Here is a 22091-nt window from a genome sequence, read left to right as displayed (position 1 = left end):
GGAGAGTTATAAGAGTTCTGGCTCTATTCCTAGGGAGATGTTTCTGGTTTGAGGAAGACTCTCTGGAAAGGTAGACTAAAATTGATTGTGGTTTTAAGCAATCCAGTGTCCCCCCATCACTACCAGAAAATAGTCATTCTTTTCTTCTTTTTCATATATAAAACCAATGCTAGCTTTCAGGTAGAAAAACCAATGACAAACAATGGTTTTCTCTGGTTCATAAATGGAAATAAAAGGTGTATGTACTTAATTTTTATTTTTTTAATCCTCACCCAAGGATATTTTCCCATTGATTTTTAGAGAGTGGAAGAGAGAGAGAAAGACAGAGAAATATTGATGTAAGAGAAACACATCGATTGGTTGCCTTCTGCACATGCCCAGACCAGGGCTTGGGCCAGGGAGGAGCCTGCAACCGAAGTACATGCCCTTGACCAGAATCAAACACGGGAACCCCTGGTTCACAGTCCAACACTCTATCCACTGAGCCAAACCGGGTAGGGCTGAAAATAATCCAACTCAGATGTCATGGAGCTTCTCAGTTTATTAATTAAATACTACATTTATAACTATATCCACAAAAAAATTTTAATTCCAGAATATTGTGCAAAGAATTACACACAGTGAGCAAATTATAAAATAACTCATGGTATCTCTTCTCCCTTCCAATTCTATAATTCCATCAAGCAAAAAAGTTAGGTATATATTATTCCTAACCTAATGTCATATAAGCTTAACCTAAACATAAATATTCAAATAAAGGGATTTAAAATCTCAATCAGTGACTTTAATATATGTTTGTTTCTGTATATCCAACAGCTGAAATATCTATAGGGAAGTCTAATCAGTGGAAGATCAAAGTCTGTAAAATATCCTGATATGACCAAATCCAAAGTTTTAAACAGTCCCAAAAAAAAGGGTAAAATGACTCTTCCCATCATACTCATTAAAAACCACTGTTGCCCTGGCCGGTTTGGCTCAGTGAATAGAGCGTCGGCCTGCGGATTGGAGGGTCCCGGGTTCGATTCCGGTCAAGGGCATGTACCTTGGTTGCAGACACATCCCCGGTGGGGGTGTGCAGGAGGCAGCTGATTGATGTTTCTCTCTCATCAATGTTTCTGGCTCTCTATCCCTCTCCCTTCCTCTCTGTTAAAAAAAAAACAAAAAACAGTGTTAAGTCAAATTAGTTCTATAGCAGCTTTGGGAATTTAAAAAAAGATAATACTCTTTTTAAAAAGTTCTTTTCAGAATTACACAGGTATCCCTTGTTTGGTAGCATGGGGGTGGGAGGGGAGATGGCAGGGATTAACCAAGTAGAAAAGCAACCCTCCATCTGTTTCCATTATAAGCTGGAAGATGCATTCTCAGGGAAAGATATACCATTATGGCATGGAGTAAAGTTTTCTACTAAAGAAAAAGAATAGCCGAAACCGGTTTGGCTCAGTGGATAGGGCGTCGGCCTGCGGACTCAAGGGTCCCAGGTTCAATTCCGGTCAAGGGCATGTACCTTGGTTGCGGGCACATCCCCAGTAGGGGGTGTGCAAGAGGCAGCTGATCGATGTTTCTAACTCTCTATCCCTCTCTCTTCCTCTCTGTAAAAAATCAATAAAATATATTTAAAAAAAAAAAAAAAGAATAGCCAGCTTCGGTCTGCTGAAAACTCAAGTGTGTAAACACTAAAAAGACAATTTCATTTTTCTTTTATGGAATTCTAGACAACCAGAATTTCTTTCCAGCCTAAGGATTCCTTGGCTTCACATTCATGGCTCTAACAATTCTGTATCACTCCTCTCTCTCCTCTGCCCTCCAAAGCTAAGCAATTTTAGATCTCTTCACCACTCTGTTACAGACACACTGACCTCCAACATACAAGACAAGTAAGTCTCCTGCCTTGGCCTTCCTGAATTCCCTCTACCTGGAAGGCACATCTTCCATATATCCAAGAGAGGACTCATTCTATCTGTTTCACGTCTTCATTCAAATGTCACCTTTTCAGTAAAGCTTTCCATAGCTACCCTATCTTAAAGAAAAAAAAGAAAACAACAACAACAACAAAGAAAAATTGTATTTCCTATTCCTCTTCTCTATTTTATTTTCACCTTAACCCTTAGTCACTAACATATACTTCTTATTTATCTTGCTCATTAATTGTTCCTTCACCAGAATGTGAGCTCCATGATTATAGGATTTTTATTTGCTATGTTCACTTCTGTAGCCCAACATTTAGAATAGTGCCTGAGAACATATTAGGCGCTTAACATGCCGAATGAATCAATGGTACTACTACCTGCAATATACTACATGTAACTGGTAGGTGTTGCCAAAAACACTTCATATTCTAGTCTGAAAGATTTCAATGAACAGACTAGATTTAGGTTATCTTATCAATCCGTACTCTGGGAACTGCAGCAATCCCTCAGGGATAAATGCGAGAATTGAAAATGGTAACCAAAGCGAGTAGAAAAGCCCCACATTTATCTGTTTTATTCACTGGATTTCACATAGAATTTAATTTGTAAAGGATTTTGCAACTTCAAAAAATCTTAAACTACTGGGTTGTATATAACTTAGTTCCTAAGTTCTATTTTACATTAGGTAACATGTTTACCTAGGTAACATGTTTACATTCTCCTTTAGAAAGAGGTTAAAATTAAAAGTAGCATCTAAAAAAACAAACAAAAAAAAAAAAAAAAGTAGCATCTAATCTCATTTAATAATCTGCTACAAAGGCAACCAATATTTAATCTGTATTTTCTAATTCAAACAAGGGATTAGATTTTTTTAAAAGAAATGACAAAGTATGAAATTATGTTATTTCATGTATAAGAACATAAGTAAACTCACCAAGTAGAACTTAAGATCCAAATCCCATTACCACAAATATTTCTGTAAATAAAAATATCTCCCAAATAAAATGTTACATGCTCCAATAAAGAAAAAGAGGAGCACTCACCTTAATGAGGTTACAGATGGACAAGCCTGTCCATACAAACCCATCTGGCCACAAAGAGAATCTGAAAAATAGAGAAGAGTTATTTATCAGATGCTCCAAAGTAAATGAAACTATAAACCATGTTACAATTCTAATTAAAACACTCTGAAAACATAAAAATTTAACAAATTGTTATGCTTATGTTATACAGAGTGTGTCCAAACTGTTTAGTAGAATCCCAGGGGTTCCTAGAGATGCCTAAAGGCTACCAAAGAGTTGAACATGCAGACTCTCATTCCCACATAATTGTCCCCCACCCATCTACTTTTCAATTTAAGTAGTGCTATCCTTATTGGCTTTATATCCAAACTTCACTAAGACTTCACTGAAATAATTCCATTGCTTAAAAAAAAAAAAAAAAAAGTTAAGAACAGCACTGAAACAAAGCATTGAATAAGACAGTTCTAGGGTCAAATTCTAACTGTGAAACTATGAGACCTTGAAGAATTTATATAAAACCTCAGTTTTTCATCTGAAACTTGGCAATATTACCACCTATATAACTTTATTTATTCATCAGGAATAAATTGCAGGTTTGATGTAAGAATTAAATAAATCAATGAACAAATGTGAAATTGTCTATTAGCACTACTACTGGGCATAAGGATGATTCACAAATGTCTACGGGTAACATGAATGAGAGAAGTTGAAATAAGTATGTGTATTACATATGCATACATTACACAACTGGTGAAGATTATGAGCAACTAAAGAAAACATGTTCACTCTGAAGATATAAGCTGCTATTCCTAGTTCTAGAAAATTGTTACTAAACAGGATTGCAAGCCCAGTATTGTAAGGTCTTCTAATTTTTTCAAGAGAAGTAAGTTATCCAAGTTTTTATTTTAAATCTCCTGATTTTTATTTTCTAAATACTATGTGGACCAAACAAACATTGGATTTTGTCCCAAGTTTATAACCTTTGATTTAGAGGCTTACTGAATTCCCTGCATCCAACTGTCCCTGCATGCCCTGAAGAGAGACAGACATTTCTATTTCTGCCAGAATGACAGAATAGATAGCTTGATCAACATGCCATTGGAAATAACAAACACTAGATAAAATATTTTTAAAACTTTAAAATAACGAACACTGAATAAAATAAAGCATGATCAAGTCCAAAGATTAAGTAAGAAAGGAAAATTAGAAAAGTATTCAGAGAAAAGAAACTGGCTTTCATTCACCTTCAGGGCATTTTGCCAAACCCAATGAATATCAGCTTGCAATTCCAAAACCTATTGGGGCCCAAGGTACAGAGGCAAAGGCAAAGTCCAGGTGTTACCCAAGAGAAGTACAAGGAAAACTGCTTCTTACCCTTGGCATTGAGTGCTGGGGAAGGGATGGGGGGCCAAGATAGCATTCAACAGTATTTCCCCTGATATTCACAACAATAAGCTCACTCTCACCTAATTATGGTTTAAAAAGCTTTATATTTAGAATTCTGTTTAGGGTAGTTCTAGATTGGTAGTGTCCCCCACCCAATCTTGAGAGAAGCAAATGCCAATCCTCTGAGGAATTTGCCTTTGATCTCGGCCTGGAAGAATTCCCACAAATAAGGTTCCAAAAGTAACAAATTCAAAATCAAAAATCACAAAACTCAGCAATGAGTCACTCAGAGTAAGGTACAGCTGAAACATCAGCTGGAAAAACCAACACCTCAAAGACTTAGATATGGGAATTACTATACTTTTCTCTACCATTTTACTTATGGGTGATTTATTCACTCCTGTGTTTCAATTGCCTGCATGCAGATGAACCTCAAATCTGTATCTCCAGCAGTTATAAATCTCCTGATCTCCAAACATAAATATCTAACATGCCCAACTAGAAATCCCAAATTTATCATGTCCCAAACTGAAGTCATTATCTTTCTATGATATATTTCCTAACTTGACAAAATGGCTTTCATTTCTTTTGTAAGATTAGCACACTTCTTTTCAAATCTTGATTTCTATGAAGAATGACTGACTTCTCTAAATACTCCTGGGCTCTTAACCCACTCCTCAAAGAGATAAATAACTTAGTGACTAAAGATAACTCCAGAACCTACATCCAGGACTCTGTAAGGCAGTAATATGGGTGTGCCTGCTCTGTTGAATCTAACAATCTAGACATCAGGTGGACTGTACCATGGTCTATATTGGGTTCTCTTGGGTGCGAATAAGAGAATATGGTAAGTTAGACTATTTGGCTTTTAAAACTAAGCCACATTCTACAATTTTCTATGACTAGAGGCCTGGTGCATGAAAATTCATGCACTGGAGGGGGGGTCCCTCAGCCCGGCCTGTCCCTTCTCACAGTCCAGGAGCCTTCAGGGGCGGGAGGCGACCTGGCGATCAGGGGAAGGCAATGCCCCCATCACAAACCTCTGCTGCTGTCACTGCCGGCAGCGCAAGCCTCGGCCGGCCCTGGTTACCTGAGTCTCAGGCGGCCCTGGGCAGCTGGGCAGCTGCCATCCAAGGCTTGCCTGCACCTCGTGCCGGCCCTGGGCAGCTGTGGGGCTGAGGGGACTGGGGGACTCTGGAGGCAGGCATGGGGAGCGGCCAGGCCACGCGCCTCGCCCCGGCGGGGCTGAGGGGACTGGGTGCCGCCATCTTGTGGCTGTGGGCGCTGCCATCTTTGAGGGCGTGGCAGTCAATTAGCATATTCCCTCTTTATTAGATAGGATATCACCCTTATCAGAGGCAAAGGTAATTCCTCCAAAAGTTACCATATGACCTGGCAATTCTATTCCTAGGCACCTGTATATTTATATGTGTGTGTGTATTATATATATTATATTATATATATATACACACACATAAACATATATGTGTATGTGTATAATTCTCTAGGGCAGTGGTTCTCAACCTTTTTAATGCTGCGACCCTTTAATACAGTTCCTCCTGTGACCCACAGGTTGAGAACTGCTAGCAGGGTCGCCTAAGACCATCGGAAAACACAGATATTTACATTACGATTCATTAACAGTAGCAAAATTACAATTATGAAGTAGCAATGAAAATAATTTTATGGTTGGGAGTCACCACAACATGAGGAACTGTATTAAAGGGTCGCAGCATTAAAAAGGTTGAAAACCACTGCTCTAGGGGATACATATGTACGTGTGTGTGTGTGTGTGTGTGTGTGTGTGTGTGTTTCCCCAAAAGAATTTAAACGTTCACAAAAAAATTGCAGTGTTCATAACACCATTATCCATAACAGCCAAAAAGTAGAAATTAATCAAATATTCATCATTTGATAAATGGATAAACAAACTGTGGCATATCTATACAATATCCATAATATACAATGGAATATTATTCAGCCATAAAGGAATGAAGTCCAGCCCCGCCGGCGTGGCTCAGTGGTTGAGCATCAACCTATAAACCAGGAGGTCACGGTTCGATTCCCAGGCAGAGCACATGCCCCCTGTTGCAGGCTCGATCCCCAGTGTGGGGTGTGCAGGAGGCAGTCAAATCAATGATTCTCTCTCTCCCTCTTTTATGTATTTTTTAAATGAAGCCCACTATAACACTGATGAACCTTGAGAGCCTTATGCTAAATGAAAGAAGTCATACAAAAAAGGCCACATATTGTATGATTCCATTTATACAAAATATTCAGAATAGGCAAATCCTAGAGATGGAAAGTAGATTAGTGGTTGCCAGGAGATGAGGGAAGGGGTATGTAGGATGGTGGGGGCAAGAGTGACTACTAATAGGTTTCCTTTGGGCATAATGAAAATGTTCTGGAATTTGATAGTGGTGATAGCTGTACAACCTTGCAAATAAAAACTTTTAGCATAAAACTACCAAACAGTACACTTTAAAATGGTGAAGTTTATGGTATGTGAATTTTTATCTCAATAAGAAACCAACTGTACGAACAGTAATATTTCATTTATCATCTATTGGTTCTTGTTTTATTTCTCAGTCAACTCAGAATTCAGGCAAGAGAAAAGGATCTTTCTTATATATTAAGTCCCCCACATCAACACCTTTAGGACCCCCAATTAGTTACCATTCACTACCAACTCTAGTTCCTAAATATCTTTCTAATGTGTTCTAGTCTCAATGTCTTAGTTTCTCTATTTTCATTTTAATCTACATTGCTGCTGCTAAATGGTGTCCTAAACCCCAGGCTGGTTAACTAAAAGAACAAACATATGCCAACCTTCTTCTCCCTGCCAGGCAAATGACTAGCAACATGGAAATCTCACAAGAAAAGGCTAAGATTCACAATGAAGTCAGGAAAATCAGTGTCCTCCAAATTACAAGCTTACATCTCTGGAGCAAACTACAGTTAAACAATTATATTAACTCATTCAATTATATCCATAATTTATACAGTTTAAGCTGGTGCCAAAAACACCTAGTAGCTTTTTCTCCAAATCCTTTGAATAGGAACATGCAAGGAAGTTTATGTTGATGAATGACACAACCAGAATTAGTAGTAAAACCAGTCATTCACTGATGGGTATGCTCTAATAGAATTTAATGTATTAAATCCCATCAACAACAGAATATGGAATTTCTTTTAATATAAGCAGTCTTCAAGTGTATATTAAACTGAGTCACACACTATCACATTTAGGAAGCAGATATTTAACAGACTAAGTTGTATAATAATGCATTATTTGGGAGCAGGAGGTGAAATGGGACTAAGTATTTTGAAAAAGCTCCCAAGTAATTCTTATGAGCTCTTCTCTCTCCCACCCACGAAGATATAATGCTTTATAGTCTACAAAAAACTTAAAGCATTCATTACTTGAGTCAAGACCTACCTAGATTAGAATCCCAATTGTGACCATGAGCATACTGTTAATTTATCTAAGGTTTAATTTCCTCCTCTATATAAAAGGAAACATTCATGCCTCACTGTGACAGTAGCTTGAATGAAAGCACCAGCCTAACACCAAACAAAAGAAAGAATTAAAAGTTGGTTTAAAGTAAATGCTATAGTACTAGAAATCAAAAGACTATTCCTTTTTTTTTAAGTTCTGAACTCAGCCCTATCTTTCAAAAGACTTAAAAATATAAAATGCACTAGCATCCATGAAGGAATAAACCCTCTGACTCAGATTACTTGACTGAGCATTGTGAATTGTTAATAGTCACAGGTAAATATTAAAGCAGTCATGGAAATAACCTGTCTTAATCAGTCTGAACAGGAGAAATCACCCGAGGAAGGAGTAAAGGGAAAAGAATCCTGCTCCATGAGTAGCAATCAGCTGTTCATCTCAGCTCCACTAGCTAAACCTGACAGCAGTGCTGCAGCATGAGCTAAGTGAGATCTCATAGGCATATGCTCTCAGAAAGCAAATAAAATCATGTGAGAATGATCAAAATTCACCACAGGAATATTAAAGGAAGAAGAGAAGCCAAACTTAAGAGATAATTAAGAGAAAGGGAACTAGTTTAAAAAGAACCTGATGAAGGGATAAATGGAATATTTTGCAATAAAAAGAAATGATATATACTACATGTATGATGCTTACTAGTAAAATATGCTAAGTGAAAGAAGCCAGTCACAAGAGTACATACTACCTGATTACATTTATATTAAACTAGAGGTCCGGTGCACAAAATTCATGCACTCGGGGCGGGGGGGGGGGGGTTCCCCCTCAGCCCAACCTGCGCCCTCTTGCAGTCCGGGAGCCTTCAGGGATGTCCGACTGCCGGCTTAGGCCCACTCACTGGTGCTGCTGCAGCTTCTGGCAGAGCGGCGCTCCCCCTGTGGGAGCGCACTGACCACCAGGGGATAGTTCCTGGTGGTCAGTGCGCATCATAGCAACCGGTCGTTCTGCCGTTCGGTCAATTTGCGTATTAACCTTTTATTATATAGGATGTCCAAAATAGGCAAATTTATAATAAGTAGTTAGGCTGTGGATTAGTAGTTAGGTTAAACTAGATTAGTAGTTTCTTGGGGCTTGGGAAGGGGAGAGAGGTAAAGAGGACTGACTGCTAATGGGTATAGTTTTTTTCAAAGAGAGAGAAAATGTCCTAAAATTAGATAGAGTACAGTGATGGTTACACAACCCTATAAATATACTAAAAACATTAAATTTAAACTTTAAATAGGTGAATTGTATGGTATGTGAATATCTCAGTAAAGCTGTTTGTTTCTTTAAGAGCAAGTTTAGAACCATCACACACAAATGTTCTCATTCTGTTAAGTTCCTGCTTCTGTCCTCACTAATGTCAGAGGAGCCACCCCCATCTTCCAAACTGGAACAGAAAGGGAAGAGTAAAAGTAATAATTTCACCAGTAAGCAACTCTACTATAGCAACTGTTTTCAAATCTAATACCCCATGAACCAATAGTGGTTCAGGAAAGTTTGTTTTCTGGTGGACTCCCATTATTTTCAAACCATACTGTGTATTACTTAAAGATGCCCAATGAAGATACACTTATGGTTCTTTTTTTTTTTTAAGTGTGCCCAGCCAGTGTGGCTCAGTGGTTTAGCACAGGCCCATGAACCAGGAGAGCATGGTTAGATTCCCCATCAGGACACATGCCCAGGTTGCAGGGTCCATCCCCAGAAGGGGACGTGCAGGAGGCAGCCGATCAATGATTCTCTCATTGATACTTCTATCTCTCTCCCCCCCGACACTTCCTCTTTGAAATCAATAAAAAGATATTAAAAAATAAACGTTTTATACACCTGTATACACCCTGAAAAAAATTCTATAGGAAACCACTCTACCACTGCCTACAAATCAATAACTTAGGCTATATTTTCTCCTAAAATAAGACCAGGGCCAGGACTTCATATCTATATATATATAAAACCCTAATATGCAAATAGACTGAAGGGCGGAACGACCAACCAACCAGTCGCTGTGACATGCGCGGAACATGGTAAGCGTCAGCCGCGGCAGGATGGTGGAGCAGGTGAAAGGGGGCGCCAGACCAAGGCAGGGCGCTGGTCACTGTCATCGGAGCAAACCTCTGGTGGTTAACTGAAAATTCTTTGCTCCCGCGCACCGCAGTCCTACCCGGCGCTCACACCCACTGCAGGTGTCCAGCACTGGTCCCAATCACTCGGCGCCATCAGCAGGTACGAGCAGTGGCTCCTGGCCCCAATCACCCCTGAGGGCTTCTCCACCTCACCCTGCTCCTGAGGGGTGATTGGGGCAGCAGCTGCCACTCGCACTCGTTGACATTGCCAGCCCTGCTCACACCCACTGCTGACACCAGCCCCAATCACTCCGTGCCATCAGCAGGTGCGAGCAGGGCCAGCGTCGTCAGCGCATGGGAGCGGCGGCAGCAGGAGCGGGGCTGCCAGCAGACAGGGGACTGGGTACCGCAGTGGGAGGGGCCGGGCATGGGCACGGAGAATGGGCCGAGACCCGCCCCTGTGCCCACCACAGCACCGCAGCCCACAGTTTCTTTCAAGTTGCACAAATGTGTGCACTGGGCCCCTAGTTCTCTAATAAGAGAAGGGGAAAGGGGGAGCATGCCAACCAACAATCAGGTTTAGCTTTTTAAGACTGTTTTAAGAGTTGGAAGTGTAACTCTGAACTAACTGCTTTGTTTTAAATTTTATATACACTGAGTGGCCAGATTATGATGATCTCTGAAAGCATAATAATCTGGCCACTCAGTTTATATCCTATATAATAAAAGGCTAATATGCAAATTGTCCCCTAGACCAGGAGTTCGACCAGCAGGCAGGCCAGCCAACCGCCCATGTCCCCTCCCCCTGGCCAGGCTGGCCGGATCCCACCCATGCACGAATTCATGCACCAGGCCTCTAATACACACACACACACTCACTCACTCTGAGTGGCCAGATTATTATGCGTTCAGAGATCATAATAATCTGGCCACTCAGTGTATATACTAGAGGCCCAATACACAAAATTCGTGCAAGAGTAGGCCTTCACAGTCCCAGCTGCCTTGGCCCTCACAGCCCCAGCTTCGTCCAGGAGGTCATCCAGATGGTTGCCCAGATGGTTGTTCCACTGTTCAGCCATTCGGTCAATTTTCATATTATGCTTTTATTATTATAGATATTTTTTATTATTTTTATTGATTTCAGAAAGGGAGAGGTAGAGATAGAAATATCAATGATGAGAAAGAAACATTGATAGGCTGCCTCCTGCATGCCCCCTATTGGAGAGCGTGCCCTTGACCGGAATCAAACCTGGGACCCTTCAGTCCACAGGCCAAGGCTCTATCCACTCAGCCAAACCAGCTAGGGCCTAACCGCCTCTTTACCCTTCACAGTTTAGGACTGGTGTCAATAAAATAGGTGGTTAATGCAGGAGAGGGGAGATTCTTGGCCAAACATCACAAAGCTGTAACTTCTTCCAAACCCCAAACCTTACTTCCTGCAATTTATGTAAACAGATCACAGGCCACCCTCTTCAAACCAAATCATAACCCAAGCAAATAACACTGGATTCTATTTCTGGCTCTGTCATTAACTCACTGGGCAATCCTGAAGCTTCAGTCTCTGTACTTTGCTCAATAACTTAACCACAATTTCCAGTCCCAAAATCACACCATGTGGACTAATAAAGAATTTTTTCCAATTTTTAAATTTATTTTTATGGAAAACCTGACAAAGGTATATGAAATGAAGTCACATTACATGTTTAAATCACCTTTATTAAAAATATACATAAAATTTTCAAAAAACATCCCATATAAAAATGTTGAGCTCTTCCATTTTAAACTTTTAAGGATATTCACGAGGAGAATAAGCTTTCAGAGGGCTGAAGAATTTTGAGGCTTTAATTTTAAGCTCAGTTATATTTAGAAAGCCACCTCTCAATATCCTGTATCTTTATCTTGGGCATTTGATTCAGATGCTTTGCCTGGTATAATTCAAAGTAAGAGATCCTACCACATCCCTGAAAAGTAAACTGAACATATCAGAACATACTGATCGTCAGAGAAATAACATGCTATACTGTAACTGAAAAGATGGGAGGCTATCCTCTCCACTGCTAGCGCTATTTAACAAAATAAAAGTACATGTCTGATCCCCAAAGCCAGTCTACAAACTGTCAACTTTATAAGAATCATTTCTATCCTATTCCTAGAAATCCTGATTCAAGATTCTAGGGTAAAACCTAGGAAATCTATTAATTAAAAGTATCTCAGGTGATTCTGATGCACAACTTATTTGGGAGCTATTGGTTTAAAACAAGGATAGCAAAAAAGTTTCATATCATTTTGCCAATTATGCTCCATAGTAGTGGCTGCCTGAAGTGCTACACTGACAAGGTCATGTCTAAATACAACCAGTAATTAGTAGTCTGCACATGGTGATGGGGAAGTGGCAACATGTGAACCATGTATCTATCATCTGTTTTAGACTACTAAATGGGCTTTTTTAAAGGATGCTTTTAGGTAAGAGAAGAGACCCAGACCTAGATTACTCACCCTTAACTGGCAGAAGCTCTGCTGACACTGGGAGGGTAGTAGACAGTAAGAAGAGTCCACTGGCGTATGTACCAGGAGTACTTATTATGCTTCCCAGTACTATACAGAAAAATAAGACAAGATTTCTGCTCCCAAAATGTCCATAATCTTGAGAAATGAAAATTCTACACAATAATATAAACTTGGTAAAAGAAAAAAGGATGTTTGTGCCTTAAAGAGTTCCACTTTAACTAAAAGGGGGAGCTAACAGAACCAATGAGTAACAGGCCAAAAACAGTTTAGTTTGGATTGATTCAAAAGAATCCCTGATCAGGACATGATTAAAGTAATGCATAAAGAACTTTCAACTGGCAGCTTTGGGGAGGGGGGAGGGGGCGTGACTATATAATAAAGCCTGACCGGGAAAGTAAATAATCTGCTTCATGTTCTTTCTGTCTCTACCACTGTGCCAGGTACATGTCAAATTAACCTTTCTATCTCCCACAATGCCTAACACATTTTGTGCATAATAAATATTTCAAAATGTTTGCCTGCCCATCGACCTATGAACCAGGAGGTCAAGGTTCAATTCCAGGCACATGCCAGGGTTTCAGCCTGCTTCCCCAGTAGGGGGCATGCAGGAGGCAGCCCATCGATGATGCTATCTCATCACTGATGTTTCTATCTCTCTCTCCGTCTCTTCCTCTCTGAAATCAATAAAAAATATATTTTTAAAAAAAAACAGCTGTAAATATACATGCTTAAACAACTGGGACATTTTATTATGAAATCATATTAGATGACACCTAGGAAATATTGTCAATTTTGTTAGGTACAATGATGGCATGTTGTTATATAGAAATATGTCTATATTTTTTGGAGATGCATACTGAAGTTTGTAAGGGTGAAAAGACCATGTCTATGTTTTCTTTAAAATACTTAAGCAGCCCTAGGTGGTTTGGTTCAGTGGACAGAACATCAGCCTGTGGACTGAAGGGTCCCAGGTTCGATTCCAGTCAAGGGCACATGCCTGGGTTGTGGGCTCGAACCCCAATAGGGGGCCTTCAGGAGGCAGCCAATCTATGATTATCTCTCATCATTGATGTTTCTCTCTCTCTCTTCTTTTCCCTTCCTCTCTGGAATCAATAAAAAATATGTATGTCATAAAAAACAAAAAGACTGTGCTTCCTCTTAAAAAAAATAAAATACTTAAGCAAAAAACAGTTGAGACATATTGGCAAGTATCTTAATAATGGTTGACTCTGATGGATATATAGCAAATCACTATATGTTATCTACTTTTGAATATACTCAGCAATGCAGTAAGACTTTTGATATTACTTTGTTACTTGGTCAAATCCAGCATTGTACAATTAACTCTTTTCCTTTTCTTTCTCAGATTTCAGGAAGCTTAAGAATGACTGGTACTTCTGAGAAAACAGCCTGGACTCAATCAGAAGAAAACGGGCATTCATTTATTAGCTCTACTAATAGGAAATCTCTCTGAATCTACTCAAAGAACTTCTTGTAAATTAATATGAAAAATGATTATGAGCCAAGAAAGTGACTCAGCTGCTAATAAGAAACAAAATACAATCTCAGGATTCATTAGAAGAATAGTATCCAGATCCAAGGAAGGTATACAGTCCCATGTCCTCTTCACTGCTTAGTTCACAAATGGAATATTGTGTTCTGTTTGGAGCACCTCATTTTAAAGAACACTTACAAGCTAGAATGATTACAGAGAGGGATATCAGACTAGTAAGTTTAGAACCCAAATGCAAAGTGTTAAATGGATAAAGAAACTGTGTGTGTTTAGTTTGGAGAAGAAACCGTTTCCCAGCCTCCCATGTCATCTCTACCATAAAGAATTCAATATTATTTTCCAGAGGATTTCAAAAATTAACAGGCATTCCATAGTCAAATAAGTTTGAGATAAGCCAGTATTTCTTCCTCTAAAGGACTTATCAGTGTTCAATGACCTAAAGTGCTTTGTGATTCTTCAAGAGGAAATTCAGTATTTCCCAAATGTGACCATTTATTCATTATTCATTCAACAAATATTTATTGAGCCCCCATGATTTGCCATACACTCCTCCCGGTGTTGTGGATACAACATTTTTAATATCCTGGAATATAGTTTGTGAAACAGCCAACCTGGGCCTCTTGGCTACTCCTCTAACTTACATTATTGGGTTTCCTCATCTCTAGATTTTTTTATTATGCTCTCAGCCTAGAATGCCCCATCACTAATCTTAATTCAAATATTATTCCTCCATGAAGCTTTCTTGATTATCATAAGGAAATATCATGCACTCTCCTTTCAACAAACCATGGCTTTTTCTCTGTATCAGTTCTTTGGGAACAGCCTATGCCTCCTAATTAGCTTTGGATTTTTCACAATGCCCAGGAAGGGGTCTTGCATGTTAGGTGCAAGAAATGTTTGCTAAATGAATAATAACATTCAAATATTTGAAGGATTATTTTGTTTAAAACAGCAAACTAGGTCTCTACTACTCTATAGAGAAGGATTGGGGGGAAAAGATGAAGTTTGAAGCAAATTTCTTCTCCGCAAGCAGACTATTTACAGCTGTCAGTGACTACAGTCGTTCTAAAAGTAGCCAAATGACTGACTATACGTCAAATGTTTAAGTGGGATATCTCACTGGCCCGAGTAAAGGATTACCTCTTAACAATCTAGGAACTATTAGACATAAAGTAACTTTGGGTACAATACATTTTTATCAATATTAAAATTCTTAAAATTAAGCTTAAACATGAAATTCTTTCATTTACTATTGTGTGTCATGTACAGTGCTAAGTATAGAGGATAGAACACTAAAAAGACACTAGTCTCCATCCTAGAAGAGTCAACACAGGTTTCTTAATAACACTCCCAAAGCAAATCTGATATAAATTTGAATGCATAGGTTATCTGCCTCAATAAGAAATGCTCCTTACATAAGGAAATTCTTTAGACCAAGGATTTTTCAATATTTTGCAGTCAGAGAAATAACTATGAAGCCATATCTATTCACACCACTAAATGCATTGTTCTTCAAACAAGCAAGCTGTCATTCTACCTTTCTAGTTAAAAATTAGAAAGCAAGATATTCCAGGATACCTCCATATGCCAAGTCTCTCTCTGTGATGTCTCTCCCAAACTAAAAGATAGTGTTTTTGCCGGCAGGGACTCTGTCTTTTTACTTGTATCCTTAGCATCTATTACAGCGCCCAGGACATAGCCAGTGATGAATAAATGAACGAGTGAGAGAAATTAATGAGTCCTATGTCACTGGATGAAAACAGTACCTTAAAGAAGCACTAACAATTTGGTTTTTCTTATTAGAAACCTGATAATGAAATGGAAGCATGAGTAGATCCCAAACCTAGTTTTCATTATAAAGCAGTATGTTATTTTTAGGTTATTTACTGGTAAGTAACTACTACTGTGTGTAAACTTAAGGTCTTGGTTGCTTCTGGGGGACTAAAATTAATTTCTTGAATCAGCTGAGCTAAATTACTAAATTATAATACAAAAAAACACCAAAGCACTTAATACACCCACAACTCAATCCATAAGGTCATAATCAAATAATTTATCAAACTTACTTATTAACATAACTGCCTAGAAAGCAAAATAATTTGATAGCACCAAGTGTGACACTGCTCTTCAAATGTGCTATCATTTATACTTTCTCAAATTCTCATTTGAACCACAAAAATCATACATGTTTGTTTTTCTGACTATAAAAAAAGATACATGTTCATTGTAGATATCTTAGAATATATAAATAGGTTCAAGGGAGACAATAAAGACTATATACTGTGATGTTTTCTTTCCCAGTCTTTTTTTCTATGTAGTTATCATTTCTTTATATACTGTCATTCTTCCTACCCACCGAGCAAGAGACAATACCCTATGGCACTAACCCAGGCACCCTCAGTAGAATCATGTCCTAGGTACAATTTCTCAATGTCTAAATTTTATAGACGTACACTTCCATAAAAAAAAAAGACCAAACTTGCTATTTAGTAATTCTTCCCTTCTGATTTCAAACTCCTCACCTCTAGAATTCTACAAAGAATGCAGGCTCAAGTAAAAATGCATCCAATGACTGAAAATTGACCCAAATTTAATAAGGGAAGAAGTTGCTCCCAGTAGTTTTATGCTCCCAAGTCTGATATTACCACAGACAAGAGTCGTTGTTCCAAGGAGCCCAGGTCCTTTGGGGGCCATATTCTTTCATTTATACCTCAAAAATCCAAAATATATTCTTCATAAAAACTTTGTCAGTTTCCTACTAAAGCGTACAAGACTAGAAACAGAATGCAGGATGTGGGTTCCTATCTCTGCTCTACTACTAAATTGACTGTGTGACACTAAGTCTTAGCTTGTATCTTCTCCATTTGTCAATACGAATATTACTTGCCCTATCTATAATACAGGCTGTTGTGAGTCTCCAAAATACATCAGATCAGAGAAAATGTTTGTTCAAAAAGTTATTATTCAAATGTAAGGTGGAAATCTTTCCAAAACACACATGCTCTATAATAACAATATCAAATCCTAGAGGCCCAGTGCACGAAATTCATACACTGGTAGGGTCCCTAGGCCTGGCCGGCAATCAGGGCTGATCTGTGGGGCGATTGGGAGGGCGGGGGAAGACATGCTCGCACCCACCTTGGCTGGCCTGGGGCCTGTGGGCTGAGGGCAGCTCCTGTGTTGAGCATCTGCCCCCTGGTGGTCAGTTCCGCTGGTCATTCCACCCTTCAGTCGATTTGCATATTAGGCTTTTATTATATAGGACTAGAGGCCCGGTGCACGAAATTCATGCACGGGGGGGAGGGTGTCCCTCAGCCCGGCCTGCACTCTCTCCAATCTGGGACCCCTCGAAGGATGTCCTACTGCCGGTTTACAGGGATCGGGCCTAAACCGGCAGTCGGACATCCCTCTCACAATCCGGGACTGCTGGCTCCTAACCATTCACCTGCCTGCCTGCCTGCCAGATTGCCCCTAACCACTCTGCCTACTGGCCTGCTCGCCCCCAACTGCCCCCCGCCACTGGCCTGCTCACCCCCAAATGCTCCCCCCGCCAGCCTGATCACCCCCAACTGCCCCCTTACCAGTGTGCTTGCCCCCAACTGGCCCCCTGCTGGCCTGGTCACCCCCACCTTCCCTCCCCACTGGCCTGCTTGCCCCCAACTGCCCCCCTGCTGGCCTGTTCACTCCAAACTGCCCCTCCCCCCACTGTCTTGATCACCCCCAACTGACCCCCACTGACGGCCTGCTCACACCCAACTGGCCTCCCTGCTGGTCTGTTCACCCCCAAATGCCCCCCCCACTAGCCTGATCACCCACGATGGCCCCCCACACTGGCCTGATCACCCACAACTGCCATCCCATCCTGGCCTCATCACCCACAACTGCCCTCCCCTCTTGGCCTCTAACCACCTCTACCTCAGCCCCGCCACCATGGCTTTGTCCAGAAGAACGTCTGGAAGGTCTCCATATATTACCCTTTTATTAGTATAGATGGCTTCCCCTGATAGGCAAATATGCCATTTCTGATGGTGATTACTATATATATACATGGTACAATAATACCATTAATACCTCCTTACACAAAGTAGACAGGTAAAGCATGTCATAGACACACAGACCCATCCTCAGTAGCAAAAACTGATGCCATATATTGTTTATCTCCTGTCATGACAGTCTGCTCTATCTTCGTTCAGAAGAGTAAATCTGCTCCTGACTACAGCATATTTAGCTGTTGAGTCAGTAATAAATTTCCCCAAGTTCTATAGCCAAGCCACAGAAACTTTTTAGTTAAGTTTAATAATTTAATAAGCACCCATGTAACCACCAGGCAAAATCTAGGATCTTAATAATAACATATTTCTACCATAGTAGACTCACTTCCCAATCCCATCTTTCTGTAAGCCAACATAATTTGAAATTATTAAGTTCTAGAAGTCTTCCCATCGTCAATTCCTCTCACGAATCTGTTTCAACACACAGTAAGACCAGGTCTTAACATTAGGAAAAAAGTTGATTCTAACTTCCAAAACCTTCAATAAGGTCACATCAGTACCATACCCTAACAATCAATCAGGAGGTCAGTCAATCTTATTTCCTTGATACCACTGGACAGTACTCTGTCTAGGTAAAATTTAGTCACAGCTTTCAGTTTTGTATTCCAGGTGAAATTTTAATTAAAAGTTACTTTACTAGGTAAAGTATTCTTCAGACACAGGGTCATATTGGAATAATCAGTCAACTCGTCAATGGAATCCATGACCCTCCCTACATATGATGTGAAGACAATGAAATATAGCCAATACTATTATTTCAATGTTTGTATCCCCCACCCAAGTTCATGTGTTAAAATTCTAGCCCCCAAACATAATGGTATTAGGAGGTGAGGTCTTTGGGAGGGGGTTAGGTCATCAGGGTAGAGCCTTCATGAATGCAATTAGTGTCTTACAAAAAGAGGCTCCAAAGGGATCCCTTGTCCCTTCTACCATGTGAGGGCACAGCAAGAAAGTGCCAGCTGTGAACCAAGAAGAGGGCGCTACCCAAAATACCATGCTGGCACCTTTTCTATGACTTTCCAGTCTCCAAAACTATGAACAATAAATTCCTGTTATTTATAAGCTATCCAGTCTGTGGTATTTTGTTCAGCAGCACAAAGGGACTACGACAGCCAACATGCTGAATTTCTAGAGACTCTGTCTAAAAACTCCCACTCGGGGGCTTTACCCATCCCCAAACTGTTAGCATTCAACTTGGAAAAGAGTTCTCTAAGACTGTTCTAACAACAGTTCCACTTCTTGCATTACATAAGTTTGAGTTCATTACAGACTGCTTCACCTGCTGATGATGAGAAATAAGTCAAACAGCACAGTGTAATTAATTTAGGTCTGAATATACCAAATTAAATCACTTTAGATTTCTGGTAAAATTCTTAGAACAACCAGAGTGGTTTAGTAATTATCAGAAACTAGACCTGTTAATGGTGTCGAAGTAAGAGTTCTTATTGAATATGGTCCTAATTATCTTATATTCCTAACTAGAGGCCCGGTGCATGAAATTCATGCACCAGGGGGGGGGGAGGGGGTGTCCCTCAGCCCAGCCTGCACCCTCTCCAATCTGGGACCCCTCGAGGGATGTCTGACTGCCCTCTCACAATCCAAGACTGCTGGCTCCCAACTGCTCGCCTGCCTGCCTTCCTGAATGCCCCTAACCACTTCTGTCTGCCAGCCTGATCACCCCCTAACCACTCCCCTGCCAGCCTGATTGATGCCTAACTGCTCCCCTGCCAGCCTGTTTATTCCTAACTGCCCTCCCCTGCCAGCCTATTTGCCCCTAACTGCCCTCCCCTGCAGGCCTGGTCCCCCCCAACTGCTCTCCCCAGCAGGCCTGGGTCCCCTCCAACTGCCCTTCCCTGCAGGCCCAGTCGCCCCCAACTTCCCTCCTCTGCTGGCCTGGTCACCCCTAACTGCCCTCCCCTGCAGGCTTGATTGCCCCCAACCGCCCTCCCTTGCAGGCCTGGTCCCTCCCAACTGCCCTCCCCTGCTGGCCATCTTGTGGCAACCATCTTGTGTCCACATGGGGGCAGCCATCTTTGACCACATGGGGGCAGCCATCTTGTGTGTTGGAGTGATAGTCAATTTGCACATTACTCTTTTATTAGATAGGATTATCCTGTATTTTATTGTTACATTATGAGTCTCATGTACTGTTTCATGCTTTGTCTCAATTCTATAGGAAAGTAATAACCACTTTAAAAAACATTGCATTTTCAGGTTATCAATTGATATGTCAAACAGAATAGTAGCCAAAGGTACCTATCTACAAAAGGTTACTTAAAATAAGTACAATGCCACTGTTATAAATATAAATACAACATCTGGTTACATATAACAAAGCTATTTCCATATCCCAACAGATGGCCCATACTAATGCTTTGCTGATCTGGTTATAACAAATTCTATTAAATCCAAAACCCTGTATAGCAGATGCCTTTTCCAATTTCAGTATAAGTCAATCTCTTTAACCAAAACACTGTGCTTTGGTTCTTGCTATTTGTGCACTAAAACCCAATTATGCCAATTAAGATGGTCAAATTTTTTGACAGTTGTTAAAAAAGATCACTGTGATGTTTTCTGAGTTTGGGGATAGAGGAAGTTAAAGAGTACCTCCATCTAGAACTGAAAGGCTTACTGTTCAAAGTGGAAAACAAAAATTCACAGTTAAAGGAAGGCTGAGAGTTTAGTAAAGCAAGTTTTAGCTGTCTCAAGTCAAGGTTTCTGAATAGTAGCAATCTGGAAAGCTAAGTGACTAACAAAGCCGGCAGTGAAGAACACTGAAAATAATGCAATTTCTGAGTTGAGAGGCTATTAGGAGGGACAACAAAAAACGTACCTGAATGCATAAACAACATGTACACTGTAGTGTTAGGTTCCTATTTAAAAGAAATGTGGATGCAATGTCAACTTAATTTTGCTGTTGGCTTCCCCAACTATATTCAAAAGCCAATCTTCATATTCCAGTCATGCCTTAATTTGAAATATCACCCTCTATTAAATCACAACACAGTAAACAGTAAATAGCCATTAAGTTCTGAAAACAAACTGCAGTCGTTCAAACTTTGGCTCTTTCCAGTCCTAGCTATATTCCCTTAAACAAGTTACTTAACCACTCTGTGCCTATTTCCTCTTCTGAGGGAAGCCACTCACTGCCGATACTACCATGAGAGTGCACCAAGGAACGCAGAAGGCCGATGGACCTTTGTTAGCAGAGCTAACACCAAGCACCATTGTTCGTTTTGAGATAGCGGTGGCTCGAAGCAATTTCCTGACCTAATAGCCTCAAAATAAATGTTTACTGAACCTTACTGATCTTTACTGACTTTAGAGATGGTCTGTCTGCTACCTGTTTGCCATGCTTTATTGAGGACAAGATGGGTATCTAAAAACTGAATAAAAAGCGGATAAGGCCAGGTTTCAGTGTGCCTCTCCAAGAAAGAGGTCTCCACCTGGTCGTCCCCCCCTAACCCCTTAATAATTCATATTTCTTGTCTAGTGTTTTCATTTGTGCGTCAGCCCCTTCTTCAGATCCTGAACCCTAGCCGTGCCAGTTGCGGCACTCTTCTATAAAATTTTGATAATAAAATCTACCAGGGGGGCGGGCTAGAAGGGTGCAATACAGGAAAAAAGGAGACATATGTAATATTTTCAGCAATAAAGATTTAATTTAAAAAAATAAATTTTTAAATCTACCTTTTATGATTATATGAGTAATAAATGTAAGGTACTTAGAACATTTTTGGGCCCATAGTAAGGCCTCAAAAAATGTTAGCTATTATTATTATCCCTACACTTATCATCACATTAATGTCCACTAAATTTCTGGGGGGGGAAAGCAGCAGAAATATTTAATAGCATCTAAATCACAGAGCAAACAAGGATAGAATCTGGTGGGGTTTTATTAAATCGCGTCATTTTAAGTCCTGAAGATTAAAGATTAAAACTTACTGACTCCCTAAGTAAGGGAATTTTCCAGTCCCTCTAATTCTCTAGGAATTCACATGGGGATCCTTTAAGTTAAAATAGCAGCATACAGTAGTAGAAATAGCAATGGGCATGGACTAAGATGATCTAATTGTTCCATCACTGACAAGTGTGCAATCTTTTTTTATATTTCTTTATTGATTTCAGAGAGGAATGGAAAAGGAGA

At 40.1% G+C, this 22091-nt stretch overlaps 1 protein-coding gene across 4 annotated transcripts in view; it reads right to left on the bottom strand.

The window, feature by feature from the left end:
- The window catches only part of FOXJ3 (forkhead box J3), a 129648-nt gene that overhangs the window by 101640 nt on the left and 5917 nt on the right, over positions 1–22091 (bottom strand). For 3 of the 4 annotated variants that reach the window (XM_028160248.2, XM_054720446.1, XM_008151288.3), the window contains exon 2: positions 2951–3011. In XM_028160248.2, the coding sequence (XP_028016049.1) occupies positions 2951–2994 (44 nt within the window). In that variant the 5' untranslated portion in view covers positions 2995–3011. Of the gene's footprint in view, positions 1–2950; positions 3014–22091 lie in introns of those variants that run through there. The other variant, XM_028160250.2, reaches the window with a different exon arrangement.

This window comes from Eptesicus fuscus, chromosome 9, assembly GCF_027574615.1.
Source record: "Eptesicus fuscus isolate TK198812 chromosome 9, DD_ASM_mEF_20220401, whole genome shotgun sequence".
Lineage (NCBI taxonomy): Eukaryota > Metazoa > Chordata > Mammalia > Chiroptera > Vespertilionidae > Eptesicus > Eptesicus fuscus.
Note: the sequence above shows the minus strand (reverse complement) of the source record. Positions and strands in the feature narration are given on the sequence as shown.